We start from the raw sequence: 14,291 nt of genomic DNA on the forward strand, positions 1-14,291 counted from the left end.
CAACTGAAACAAGCAACCTACTTGGCACAGGTCAGGGCTCAGAGGGAGTGGGAAAGGGGAGGGGCTGGTCTTGATGGAGAGAGAGTGCAGACGTGGAGGGCAGGAGCTAAAGTGCACATGGGGTCCCGGGAAAGGCGGGGACAGGGTTCCAAAGGTCGGCGTTGGCCAGCTCTGCAACAAAGGACTCCGGGAGCTTCTCCCAGCCAGGTCAGGACCAGCCAGCCCAGGCATCCCTCTCTCCAGGGCTCTATTTACCAGGTATCGATTTTCCTGCCTGTTTACTGGTAGTTATTAAAGGCTGCGTCCCTGGAGTCCTTTTCAAACGAGATCGGAACCTGGCGAGCTGGAGTAATTAGGGCAGCTGCCGTTCACCCCGCCTGGCCCCGCACCCCGCAGCGCCCAGTGCTGCCTGCCCGTCCATCTATCTCCCCAGCTCCCACTGGCCTTGGACCAGGCCGAGGGGCAGCGGGGTGCCAGCTGGTTCCCTGGGGTCCTGCCTGGGCCACGATCTTGAGATGTGCAAGGGAGCAACTGCGGAAACACCCTTTCTCCTCCCCAGTGGCCTTGGCCTAGATTTTTGGCCAGAACAATGGGTCTAAGATGAGAGGCTGGAGGTTCTTCAGCCTGGGAGACGGGAAGGGCCTCAGACTAGTGGGCTGGATGCACGGCTGATCTATCTAACACCCACCAGCTCTGCTGGGTCCACTCCCCCTTCTCTAGCCTCCCGGGCACCCAGCTGTGCTGGTCACCAGGGTCTGTGTCCCCACAGTGGTGAGGAACCTGTGTCAAGCACGTACTATTTCTGGGCCGGTTTCTGTGTCTGCTTTTGTTCCCCGTCCCCCCACACCCCCTCCTTCGTTTCTCAGGAATGTTTGGTTGAAAAATTCCAATCTTGTTCCAGCTGAACTGAGAGGAAAGGGGCTTTGGCCAAATGTCAGCTGGAGGATTGCAGGAGCTGGGCCCCCGGAGACGGGGTGTGGGGGCGGCTGCGGTCACTGCAGCCAGTGACCAGTTCGTGCCTGGGACAGAGACAACCAAAGAGAGATGGAAACACAGGAGGAAGCAAGAGAGGGAAGGAGAGAGAAGCTGGGAGAAACATTCGTGCACTGAGGGCCGAGATCAAAATGGGACGTGCAAAGGTAGACACAGCAGAGTCGGGGGCAAAGAGACATAAAGAAACAAAATCCTGAAGCCCAGAGGCAGAGGCAGTCATGGACAGTCAGGGAGAACCAGAAAGCCAGGCCAAGAGACAGGGAGGAGCAGAGAGGGGAGGCAGTGGGGGTAGCCAGCAGCTACGGCCGTAACAATAAAGCTAATGTTGACTGAGTCCCCACTGTGTGCCAGAGGATGAGTTCAACACCTTCCTTGCACTAACTCATTTTATCCCCATATGGTTCCTTCCAGGGAAGAACTAGAATTGTTCCTGTTTTACAGAACACAACTGAGATCCCAGAGAAGTGAAATCTTGGGAGACTTGGGGAATGACGCCTTATTCATGGAGTAAAGAAAAAGCCAGGTTAGACTGGTTCTAAGGCTGGCTTAACTCAGCCAACTGAGAGTCCAGTTTAGGACAGCTCCAGCGATGGGAACTCACTACCTGTTTGTGCTCCGTTGTTTCGCCATTGTGAGAGGCTTCTGCCTGGAGAACGTGGTCCTGATCTGACCCCCCTGCCTGAAGGTGGGGTGTGTGGGTGTCTCAGCCCCCAGATTTTGGCTTTAAGAAAAAGCTGACTCTGTAGAGAGTGGGGTGGGGCTGGGGGGAGGTTCTAAGCCCTCCTGTCTGTCCCTTTAGCCTCCAAAGGGTTCTACCCAGGGCTGGGCCAGTCCCAAGGCCCAGCAATGAGCCCCTCCCTCTGGGGGTGGCTTCCCGGAGGGAAGTGACCTCAGTTTAGGGGCACCCAGACCCTGACGGGAAGAGGGGGCCTGTGGGAGGCAGTCATGGGACATCCTGTCAGGTGGTGGGGGGGAGTCCCACTGCCGACTGAGGTCTGTGACAGAGCGGGGGGTGGGGGGCAGCGGGTTAAGCATGAGTTCAACACCCAGTGGATGCTGGGCCTGATGAGATAGTTCACTGAATCCTCCACCAACCCAGAAGTCACCATAGTAACATTCATACTCGGAGAACACACTTTTGTGGCCAGGCTCATAACTCAAACTCATTTAATCCTCACAATGGCCCTATGAGGTCGGGATATTACCATCCCAGTTAATTTTATTTATTTACAAAAAAAGTTTGTTTTGGCCGAGCCCCACAGCTTGCAGGATCTTAGCTCCCTGACCAGGGATTGAACCCGGGCTAATGAAAGTCGCAAGTCCTAACCACTGGACCACCAGGAAATTCACCATCCCATTTTAGAGGTGAGGAAACAGAGGCACAGAGAGGCTTAGGAACCCCTGAGGTCATCTGCAAGGAAGTGATCCAGTAGGAACCCACCCCGGGTTGCTCGACGCCAGCTGTCCCCTTCACTGCCCTATTCTTACCAGCCCGTGTTCCAGGGGAGGGGACTGAGGCATGGAGGTTTACACAGCAAGTAAGGGACACAGCTGACGTTCAGACCCAAGCTGTTATACGGCCTTCTGGAGTAGCAGCCACCTCCCTGATGCCTCGACTGATTATTTGAGTGGCTGGCCAACTCCCTGACATCGACAGCGAGAGCCATCCTGGTTTATTGAACGCCAGCTATTGTGCTAAGAGCTGATGCGTCCCGATCAGCCCTTGAAAGAGCCTGAGAGGTTTTGTGCACCGTAGTTAGCCCCATTTGGCAGGTGGGGAAACTGAGGCTCCTTGGGAAGATTTGGAGGTCCACCCGGGGATGGTGGCTAAGCTGGGATTTGAACTGCAGTCTGTGGACCCGGGGCGACTCCCCCTCCCTCCCTGTGATCAATATTCCCGCCGTGTTCTGTTTCCCTCCAAACTCTCCCAGGGGACTCGTCAACTGAGCCGCGGCCCATTAGCGGTTTCTGCACGTTTGAAGCTGGCCCAGTCTCCCTAAGCTCTGTGGCAGGGGAAGGGAGGGGGTCTCCAGCCCTGCCTGGAGGAGGCTGAAGAGCTGTGGCGCATTTGGAGAGGCTACCACCCTTAAATTGGTTTCAAAAAGCCCTCCCTCCGGAGGCTGCCGGCAGCTGCAAGCTGGCTGTGCCCACTTTATGAGCTGTGTGTGTGGCTTCCCGGTCACATGGCTTCTAAGACACTCAGGTTCAGGACCCCCCGGCACAGCAGCAGCAGCTGAGAGAGGGAAATGATGGGGTAGGAAAGAGAAGAAGCAGAGAGTCATCTGTCTCCTGGAGCGCTCAGTGCTGTGGGGCCACTGCCCTGTCCCTTCCACGCCTCTACTTTCTCATCTGTGAAATTGACATCTTCCTCCTCATCCTGACTGTAAACACTCACAGAAGACCTACTATGTGCCAGGTACTATGCTAAGTGTTTTACATGTTAATGTTTAATCCACATAACACTCTACAGAACAGGTACCACTATTATCATTGCCTTGCACAAATGCCAGAGAGGTGAAGTGATTTACCCCAAATCACACATGTAAGCTATTAAACTGGGATTCAACCCGGCCAGATTTGAACTTCTCCTCACTTCCATCGCCACCACCCTGATCCAAGCCACCATGACTGCTTACCTAGCTGACTGCAGCAGCCTCTGTCCTGTGTCCCAATCTGCACCCTTCACATCCTGTAAGGCATACTCTTGCCCAAGGCGGCCAGAGGATCTTTCACAAACTCAAGTCTGACCACATTACTCCTGATCTACACCCATCAGTAGCTCCCTAGTGCCCTTCAGAATGAATCAGTCTAAGTGCATTAGCTCATCTTCGAAGCCCAGCTGTCTACACAGCCTCACACCGTAACAGCACCAAACTCCTAGTTATTCCCTGAACACAACTTACCCAGCTCTGCCTCTGTGTATTTGCCCGTGCTGTTACCTCTGTCTGGAATGTCCTTCCACCCACACCACTCCATGTCCCTCTCTGGGTTCCTGCATACTTGTCAGGGTTCAGCTCAACCAGCGTCCTCTTAAAATCTCTGCCATCCTCAGGGAGAATCACTACCTCCTTGGGACTCACCTGCAGAACTGCCCTTAAAGCACAGAGCACAAGCTCTAAATGTTGAGGTGTCTGTTCTCTCCAGCCCAGAAGCCTCTCAAAGGTTGGGGGACTTTCAGCCACCCTAACATCCTTCCATAGCCAGGAGCACAGGGAGGTGGGCACTGGGAAAATGCTAGCTAAATGAATGAATGAATGAGTGAACGAATGAGCAAATACACACAAGTTAAGCCACCTGAGTACTACAGATGACTAGGCTGGAGATTGCAAAGTGGAGGGTGATGTGACTTTGTTTGCTCACCACACTATTTACATCTTCTAAGTATAATGACCAGGCATTTAAAAATTGGGATGGGGACTTCCCTGGAGGTCCAGTGGCCAAGACTCCGCTCTCCCAATGCAGGGGCCCGGGTTTGATCCCTGATCGGGGAACTGGATCCTACCTGCTGTGGCTGGGAGTTCAAATGCCGCAGCTAAAAGATCCCATGTGCCACAACCAAGACCCAGCACAGCCAAATAAATAAACATTAAAAAAAAAAAAAATGAGGTGGATTCACTCAAGTCTGGATTTCAAAAAAATCCCCAAATATCCAAAGAGGCAGTGACAAAGATTGGCTTTCTTGGCAACGGTTAGCAGAAGCTGAGTCACAGTCACCCTGTTCATGTTTTCAAGTACTTATTGAGCACCTACTGTGTACCAGGCAGTAGAGAACAACAGTTAAACACCGTTGCCTTCCCAGCCACTGCACACACTTCTGTTGGCTGCCCCAGACCTGGAAGCATCCGAATTCTCAGCCTCTTTTCTAGATGGGGAAATTGGGCCCCAGAAAGAGAAAGGGACTTGGTCCAAATCACCTACAACATAGAGGTAGATCTTGACCCCTGGCTCCTTGACTCGTATTTTCATGGTCCCAGGTGACTAACACCTTGGCATAAATGAACCTTTGTTCCCCTTCTAGAAGAGAGGAACCTGGGGAGGGCTCCATATCGGTGCCATTTCAGGTGAACCCCATGCGTCCCCTGGTGTGCTCCACTTGCAGTCGGCGGGAGAGGTGACAAAGGCTCTGTGACGGTGGGGCTCAGTTTGTCATCAGCAGAAGAGGTGGCTACGCTGAAGCTGCTGGCAGGACTGTCCTGGCTGCCAGCGCCGCCTCCTTTGATTGCCTCTTCCTTTGTTCTGCATTTCAGGGCATTCAGCTCTAGGGCCTGGTGCCAGACTCCCTCCCATAGCCCATCACCCGCCTGCCACTACCGTCCGGGCAGGTGGAAGCGGCAGCCTGGAGCAACTCCAGAGGGATAACGGGAGGAGCCCAGAGAGAGGCACTTGGCTAGAGTGGCACAGCCAGGATGCAGCTACACAGGACCCAGGGGAGACTCAGCCTCCAGCCTGGCTGCTCCTGGGGCCCCCAAATCAAGGACACCCCCACATCCCGACCTCCTCAGTGTCTAGCCTCCTGTACTAGGCCCATCACTCCTACCAAAATAGAAGGGCTCTGAGGGCAGCGATTTGTATGTGTCCTGCTCACTGCTGCCTCCTTAGTGCCTAGGACAGTGTCTGGCCCATAGTAGGTGCTCATTAAGTTTCTGCTGAATGAACAAACTAATACTGATCAAACTCTTATGAGATGGGGACTGTTGTTGGGCCCATATTACAGAGGAGGAAACCAAGACTCATGCAGATAGTGTGGTTTACTCAAAGTCACAAGTCAGCACCCCTTCCCATCCTTACCCCATCCCCACAATTACCAGAGAGCTGCGAAGAAGGAAATTTAGAGCCTGGACCTCACCAACAAGGCTCCCCGAGGTAGCCACTTCCAGATTGGGGGCCCCATGCTCTCAGCTGGTATCAGTCAAGGGTAGCTGGGGGTTGGTAGGGTACCTGCATTGACTGGGAGCCTGAGTGGGTTCATTGGTCGGGGGGTGATGGCTGTCTTGGGACCTGGAGGTTGTCCTGGAGTGGCTACCACTGGGTGTGATGTAGGAGTAAGAGGGAGGCCCAGGGAGACACAGATATTGGGGGGGGGTGCGGCTCGGAGCCTGGGAAGGCCCCAGGCACCCTCCATACCCTGGGGAAGGACCTAAGGATCCCATTGCTCACAGCCTGAATGGGCTGCTCCTGTGTGACCGGTCATCACCTCCCCATCCTAGCCCCCCCTCATTATCCTCCTGTCACGTCTTCCATCACCCCCTCTTTAGAACCCTTATGCCTCCCCCTTCACTCCTTATCACCTTCTTCACCACTCTTCATCACAGTCCGCCCAGCACTCCTATTGCTCTCCCTCCATGACTGCTGCTATGACCCTTCCCATCACAGTCCCCTTTATCACACCCCCCCACCCTACCCTTAATAGCTCCAATCATAGCCCCATCACCTCCCTGTCCCCTCCCCGTCCCCATGGCTCTCATCACCTTCCCTATCACCTCTCCTATTCCAGCCCCCACACTTCCCCATCACAGCTTCCACCATCTCCCTCATCTCTAGGTCAGACTCTACAGCTCCCTTGGACTGATGAGGATGTGGGGTGGGGGGAGGTTGGGAGAGAGCAGGAAAGGACGGAGAGGGGAGCAGCAGGGGCAGGGTACATGAGAGGGGAGAGAAGATGCTACAAGGAGGACGTGACCCAGCATCTCTCACCCCGACTTCCCACAGGAGTGGTCCAGCCATGGGTGGCGCTGTCCAAGGTGCTGGGGCAATCAGGCCTGGCACAGGGTGGGTGCTGCAGGCCACCGGATCTGAATCTCTGATCCACGTCTTCCTAGCTTGGGCAGGTGGCTCTCCACCCTCTGAACCTCACCTTGGCTATGTATAAAGAGGGCTAATGCCTGCTGGCTGGGAGGAGGGAGCCCAGCCGGACTGTTGGGAAGGGCCCGCATCAGCCCCTGCCCAGCGGGCTTCACCTCTGGCCTCTGAGGGCCTGTGATTAATGAGGCTGGTCTTGCAATGTGGCTCTGGGTCCCCTGGGGCCTGGCTGCTAAAGGATGACAGCTGGAGGCCCAGTCATGCCTGGTGGGACTCAAGAGGCCTCCCTTACCCTCCCTACCTCTCCTGGCTTATGTCATTGCCTCCGTCTTCCACTCAGGCCTGGGCTGCCTCCAGCCAAAAGTGTTCCTCAAACCATACAGACTCTTGGAGAACTTCTCCTCCAGGAAGTCCTCCCTCTCAGAGGCCCCTGGCACACACTGTCCATATCATCTGGTCGGGCAACCTGTACCTCTCCTATGAGGTATTTAAATCTTTTTCCTACTTGAACATGAGTACTATGTGCAAAGTAATATTCTCTGTGCTTTTACCTACATTATCTCATTCAATCCTCATGATAATAATCCTCTCAGGTAGGGACTATTCTTATTCCCATTTTGCAGAATAGGTATCTGAGGCTCAGAGAAGTTAAGGGGCTAGCCCATGGTCACACAACCAGCAAAGGGCCAAGCTGGAGTCCAGATCTATATCTGAATCCGAGAGTTCGGCTGCCATTCCCATGATATGTACCTGCCTTTGCCTTGACTAGACTCTGAAACCCATTTGGCAGGGGTCTTGTCCATCTTTCTGAGTTCCAAGGAACCAGCCCAGAGCCTGGTACTGAGTAGGCACCAGTGATTATCAAATAAAAGTGATGATGAATGTATGGTACCAGAGGAGACTGCAGGAGCCAGACAAGCAGCCGGAGGCAAAAGGATGGATCTGTCAGGGTGGAGATGCAGGCAGTGCAACAGGTGGTGGTGGGAGACACCCTTGGATGAATCAGCTGGAGCTGCAGCCACCAGCGGACAGACCCCCTCCCAGTCCAAACACATATCATCCTTCCTGCCCCTGGTGTCAGGCCCAGCCCCCTGGGGGCCCTTCAGGTTGCCTGGGAGAAGGTCCCAAGAGGTTCTGTAACCAGGGAGCTGGGCCCCGGAGGCCTCTGGGGTTGCACAAGGCTGTTTCTACTTTGGTACAGAATCAGGCAACAAGCCCCAGCAGAGCACTCAGGGAGGCGGGGAGGTGACTCTCAGCCAGCTTGTTGGATGTAACCTTAGTCTCCATCCTTGAAACCTGTGTGAGAGACCTGGTTCCAGAGGAGTGATCAACTGTGTTACACAAGTCACACACCCTCTCTGGGCCTCTCTCGCTTCATCGATAAGACAATTTGCCTAGGGGTCTAAATTCTGGCGGTGCTTTCCCTGGTGACGGCTGCTCCTTTCTCTGGGCGGCCCCACCCGGTCTCTGACAGCCTCATTGTTCAGACGGGATGTTCCATCAGGGCTCCCGGGCTGAGTGGAGCACCAGCTACCCAGAGAAGGGATTGAGGTTGGCTTGGGAGATGCTGAAACCAGGCGCCACCTGTCACTCCAGCCTGACAGCTTGGGAGTGCCAGGCACAGCCGTGCTCTGAGCTGTGGGGACAGCAGTTGTGGATGGTCCCCAGGCTGGCCTCCCCCAGCCTCAGCTGTCCCATCTACAGAATGGGCAGAAGGCGGCCAGGAGTGCCCCCAGCAGCAGAGGGAGAAGAGAATGGGTGTCACCCGTCAGTTCATCACTCCCCCTGCCCCTACTCCCAGCCACGTGAGCTCAGAGAGAAATCTGGAAATGGCCTGGGGAGTGGTTAGCTCAGATCTCTGTCCCATGAGAGGACCAAGAGAAGGATCCAGGGTCTGGGTGAAGCCTTCAGTGGTGGCCGCCTGCCTCCACAGCAGCAGGGAAGTAAGTGGCTCTCAGCAGGTGACCTCTCATGGGGGACAGGAGGGGTTCCCACATCTTTCTCCTACTGCTGGTGGGAGCCAACACCTTCCTTCGAGAATCCCTCTGGCTCCTGGACCCAGCTCCGCCACCAGCTGCTCTGCCCACCTGGGCCAACCCCTCCGCCTTGGTTTTCCCATTTGTGAAATTCTGGTTTGGTTGGCTCAAGACAAAGGAAGACTGGGAAAGCTATGGGGGACCAGTGCCACACTGGTCCATTATCACCCACAGCGCAGCAGATGTGCCTGTGGAAGGAACGCCAGGGTCTTGGCATCCCTGCCACGTGGGTTCCAGATCTTCGGGGCTTCAAAGGGAAACTCACCCCCTGTGGCGAGTGATGAAAACAGCCCAGCAGGGGAGAGGTGACGGGGCACCGGCTGAACAAACAGCAGCCCCCATGGGACCAGGGCTGGCCCTTCCCCTGTGGTCCAAGCCTGACACCTGGGCTTTCTTTCCACTGGCAGCACGACAGGCTTAGAGACAGGGCACTTGGGTGTCAATGATGTACAGGCGGGGCAGTGCTGTGTGTGTGCACACACACGTACACCTCGGCACACGCCAGGAAGCGAGTATTTCATACAGGCCACACTGAGCATGCCATGGCATCTGCAATGTCCTACTCCATGGGCAGGCTAAGAATATATTAGGAGTAGGTGAACTGCAGCCCGCTGGTCCAGTCCACCGGCTGCCTGCTTTCTCACAGCTTATGAGCTGAGCGGTTCTTAAATTTTCAAATGGTTGGTGGATGGGGGCCAGAGGGGGGAGAGAAAGGAGAAGAATATGTCATGACCCGTGAAAATGATATGAAATTCAAATTTCAGTGGCTGCAACTAGTTTTACTAAGGCACAGACCCATTCATTCATTTGCATACTGTCTGGCTGCTTTCAAACTAGAGCGGCAGAGTCAGGCTACAGCGGCAGTTACGATCCACAGAGGCTAACCTATTTCTATCTGGCCTTATCAGAGAGTCTATGGTGCCAATGTCAGGGTCACTGGGGCATGTTGCTACTTCCCACAAAAACTTAAAGTTATGCTGCAATGAATTTGTCAAGAATCTTACAATTAGAAAATCTAGGGGACTTCCCTGGTGGTTTAGCGGCTAAGTCTCTGCGTTCCCAATGCAGAAGGCCTGGGCTCGATTCCTGATCAGGGAACTAGATCCCACATGCCATAAAGAAAAGACCCCGCATGACTCAACAATGAAGATCAAAGATGCCATGTGCCACAACGAAGACCCAGAGCAGCCAAGTAAATAAATAAAAATAGAAATTAAAAAGAGAAAAATCTAAAGAGAGGCTGTATTCATTTCAATACATACATGCGAGCTTTGGGTTTATAACACAACTTTATATTGTTTTGTGTGTGTGTGTGTGCCACAATCTTCAAGATTTAGGATCTCCTCCTCATCTCTCAGGTATCTGTAGTGTTCAATACATGCTGGATACATGGTGGGTAATCAGTTAGTTAAGGTCTGTGGGATAAAATAAGGTGTGTGATTCTCTCCACCAACTTAACCACCATGCTGGCAAAACGATACTCGGGCATCTCATGGATGTGGAAACTGAGGTCTGGGGAGGTGACAATGGCTGCTCCAGGCTCTTCCCTGAATCATGAAGGGTGAGGACCAGATGTCCTCCCTTGATTTTGTATTGATCTTGGGAGAAGTGGGTGAGCACATTATAACACTCCTGGTGGGAGACATCTTGCCTCTCCCTCTAGCAGTTATCCGGGCATCCTAGGTCTCCTGCTGGCCCCAGAGGTTTCCAGGCTTTCCTCCCTCGCTGGGGGGTCTTGGCAGGCTCCCAGGAGCCTGTGGAGGGCTGAGTGGGTTTTTTCTTTTTCTCTTTTCTGGCAAATAGGGGGCAGGTGTGGAGTGAGCAGCTCCTGGAGGGGGCAGTGGGAACATGACTGACGCTGAACTTCTGGGGGATCCAGCAAGGCTGACTGATAAAAGGAATGCCATTAAGAGTAAGGAGCCCCTGAAAGGGGGAATGGAGGGAGTTTGGGGAGTTGGGAGCCCAAGTGAGGGTGTGGGAAGGGAAAAGGAGCCCAGAACAGAGGTGTGGGGATCACAGACAAGCTGGCCAACTTGGCGGCCTCAAATGGGGCTTCCTGCTTCTGAGGACTACCTGTCAGGCCCTGGAAAAGTCTCCGCATGCCCAGCACTAGCTCTGAACCTGTAGAATGCTTTGTCAGATCCCTGCCCTCCACCAGAGATGGTTCCGGAATAAGCCAGAGTGAATGGGGCAGGGGATGCCCAGCAATTCTTCATCAGGGACTCTGCCTCTCTGGAAGGATTGGCACAAGAGCTCGACAGTGACTTCTTCTACCCTCAGGATAAAATTCAGAGCCCCTTTCATGGCTTTCCAGGGCTGTATGTCCAGCCCCTGCTCGAACTTCATCTTTTTTTTTTTTTTAAAGGTTTTTATTTTGTATTGGGATATAGCCAATTAACAACTCTGTGATGGTTTCAGCAAAGGGACTTAGCCACACATACACATGTATTCATTCTCCCCCAGTCCAACCTTATCTCATACCACCTCCCTTCATCCACTGCACTCCAAACGCAATGGATTTGAACGTACTCTGCTCCTTCCTGCCACAGGGCCTTTGCACTAGCTGTTCCCTCTGTTGGGAAGCTGTTTCTCTCAAACATTCTTTAGATTTCTAGTCAAACCTGACTTCCTCAGATGAGCCTTCTGTGACCACTACTCAACCAAGTTTATTCCATGTTTTGAGACCTGCAACTGATTATCTGTGTGGTTAATGTGTTCCAGTGCTTGCCAACTAGACAGGGGTCTCCTGCATAGGCCCTCCACAAATAGACCTCTGCTCTGGACCCCGGCTGTATTTCTTTCTGGTTGTGCCACACAGCTTGCAAGAATTGAATCCAGGACATGGCAGTGAAAGCTCTGAGTCCTAACCATTGGATTTTCCTGACCCTGGCGGTCTTGCCCCTTACAGTATTCTAGCGCTCAGCGTGGCGGTCTGACACACAGGAGGTCGGTAAGTCGATGATGGCATGAATGAACAAATGGTACCACCAGTGACCGCTGCCAATTCCCAGATTTGGGGACACAGATGTATGGAAAAGTCACAACAAACCATTTGTCATGAATTCACCTGCTTCCACATGTGGGGACCACCCAGTAGGCACCAAGTGATGTTCTAGAGTGGAGCTAGCCACTTGAACTCTCTTCGATGGTGGCAGTGTTCTGAACCTATGCTGTCTAGTATAGTCGCCACGAGACACCTGTGGCCACTGAGCATGTGGATGTGGCTAGTGGGAGCAAAGAACTAAATTTTAAATTTGATTTAACTTTAATTAACATAAATTTCAATAGCCACAAGGGCTTAGTGGCTACCATATTGGACAGTATAGCTCTAGAGAGATGGAATGTGTTCTATTATCCCTAAGGCTGTTACATGCAGTTCTATCTTCTAGGAAGTCATTGTAGCTCCCTCAAACCTCCATCACTGGATTCCTGAGGGTGATCATGTCAAGGATTCTTGGCAGCTTCTAAGAGGCAGGACCTTGCCATCCATCACTGCCCACCAAGCTTTTCATACAGACCACCAGGCAACAATGACTCAGGCAGGTCTCCACAGTGATGGCAAACAAATGCTGTTTTTAATCACATCCTCGTTTTTATCACCATCATCACCTATCACACAACACCAAGACTGCCATCAGCCTCATTCTCTCGACCATGACCACCCCATCACACCACTCCAAGACCACCACCAACACAACCATCACCACCACCACCAGTTTCACAATCACTACAACCAGTGACATCACCACCAACACTATTTCCTCCATCATTACCACCCTTCCACCATTAACACCACCAACCCCCCTCAACTGCCCCCATCGTTGCAACCACCACTACATCTTCCCAGCAACACCAGCTCTCAGAGCCAATATGAGATTCTGGTTAAGAGTTTCAGCTCTGGAAACCCATTGTCTGGGCTTAGATCTCAGCTCTGAGTTTAAATCGCTCAGCTTCTGTGAGACTCAGTTTCTTCATCTGTAAAATGGGACAGCTACTACTACCAGGACTACCATGAACATGGTAAGACTGACCGTAGTGGTTGAAAAACTATCAGTTGAGGAAGTGCACGAAAAGCCCTTTCACTCTGATGATTGAACGCTAATGATCTTCTAGGCTCTGTGCTCAGTGAGCACAGTTTTATTTAACCCTCACACAGCTGTGAGAGACACTGGCCCATCCATTTTGCAGAGGGGGAACCTGAGGCTCACAGAAGCGATATAACTCATCCGCAGCCCTACATAAGAGGCTGGATGGGAAGCCAGGTCTTCAACTGGACTAGGCTAGACTGACCCGTTTAGGGAGAGGGGGTTGGAGCAGCAGGTGGGCCTTCTGCAGTTCTGGGTTCCCTCCTCAGGGAGGCTGGGGGCATTTCAGCATCCTGCCACGATGGTGATGGTGGCAGTGGTGGGGAGGGGAGGGCCGTGAGTCCACTCACCTGTGTCCTGGCGAAACTGGTGCATGGACTGAAGGTCAATGATGTAGGGCACCAGCTGGGCGTCCACTTGTCCCAGGACCACGGAGCCCCGGGCATCCTCCTTGAGCACGTTCTCAATGTGGTGGCACACGGTGGCCGTGTAGGGCCGCCAGCGGCTGTGTTCATTCAGCCACTCCCACACCACCACCCGGGCCACGTTCTGCGGTGGGAAGCCCAGCCCGTTCACCGGCATCATCACTCCCTGGCCTGGCCGTGACATAGCCGCTGCCGCCGGAGGGGCCAGGACCCCCTTCTTCCCTACCCAGCTCCTCCCGGGCCTGGGAGCTGGCGGCAGGGGTGGAGGGGAGCTTCCTCTCACCCCAGGGAGGGCAGCAAGGACTGTCCGGCCTCCTTTACGTCCTCCCGGCCCCTCTCAGGCCCGCAGGCCCCAGCTACCGGAGTGTTGGGGGCTGGGGGTGGGGGGGAGTGTTCCAGGCTCCAAGATCCCTTCCCCTCGGAGCTGTCTCCGGTTAGGTGTGTTCCGGCAAGTGTCTTTCTTAGGAGGGGGAAACGGCGCTCTCAACCCCTGGGCTCCCTCCAGGCCCGGACGAGGGGGTGAGGCAGCCGCCTCTGCTCTAGGTCCGGGCTCTTTCCTGCTGGTCCCCCCGTTCCTACTGGCCGCGGCAGGGCCTGTCACCCCCGGAGGAGGCCGGGCCCCAGCCTGCCTTCTCCGCAGCGCCCTGCCGGCACTCTGCGCTCGCAGACCCTGCGCCCGGCTCCAGGGGGGCTGCTGGCCTTGTCTCAGGTCCGCCCCCCCCCCCCCCGCCCCACGACGGCTCCCGCTGGAGGGGGCGTCCCTGTCCCCGTTGTCCACCCCCCCACCCAGGTCCACGGCGTCCTGGAAGGCCCCGGTGGCTCGAAGAACGCACGGGGGAGGGGTGCGGTGGTTACTCCCGGCTCCGATCCGGGCTGCGGCTCCCGAGCTGGGCTGGGGGACGAGGGGGGCGGGGGCCCGTGGGCACGCCCCACCCCACTCGCGCTCGCCACCT

At 54.5% G+C, this 14,291-nt stretch overlaps 1 protein-coding gene across 1 annotated transcript in view; it reads right to left on the reverse strand.

Moving 5' to 3' along the window:
• Positions 1 to 14,291, reverse strand: part of DTX1 (deltex E3 ubiquitin ligase 1) — a 38,973-nt gene that overhangs the window by 23,983 nt on the left and 699 nt on the right. Inside the window, exon 2 of the mRNA XM_061141848.1 lies at positions 13,264 to 14,289. Within this exon, the coding sequence (XP_060997831.1) occupies positions 13,264 to 13,522 (259 nt within the window). The 5' untranslated portion in view covers positions 13,523 to 14,289. The remainder of the gene's footprint in view (positions 1 to 13,263; positions 14,290 to 14,291) is intronic.

This window comes from Dama dama, chromosome 5 (assembly GCF_033118175.1).
Source record: "Dama dama isolate Ldn47 chromosome 5, ASM3311817v1, whole genome shotgun sequence".
Lineage (NCBI taxonomy): Eukaryota > Metazoa > Chordata > Mammalia > Artiodactyla > Cervidae > Dama > Dama dama.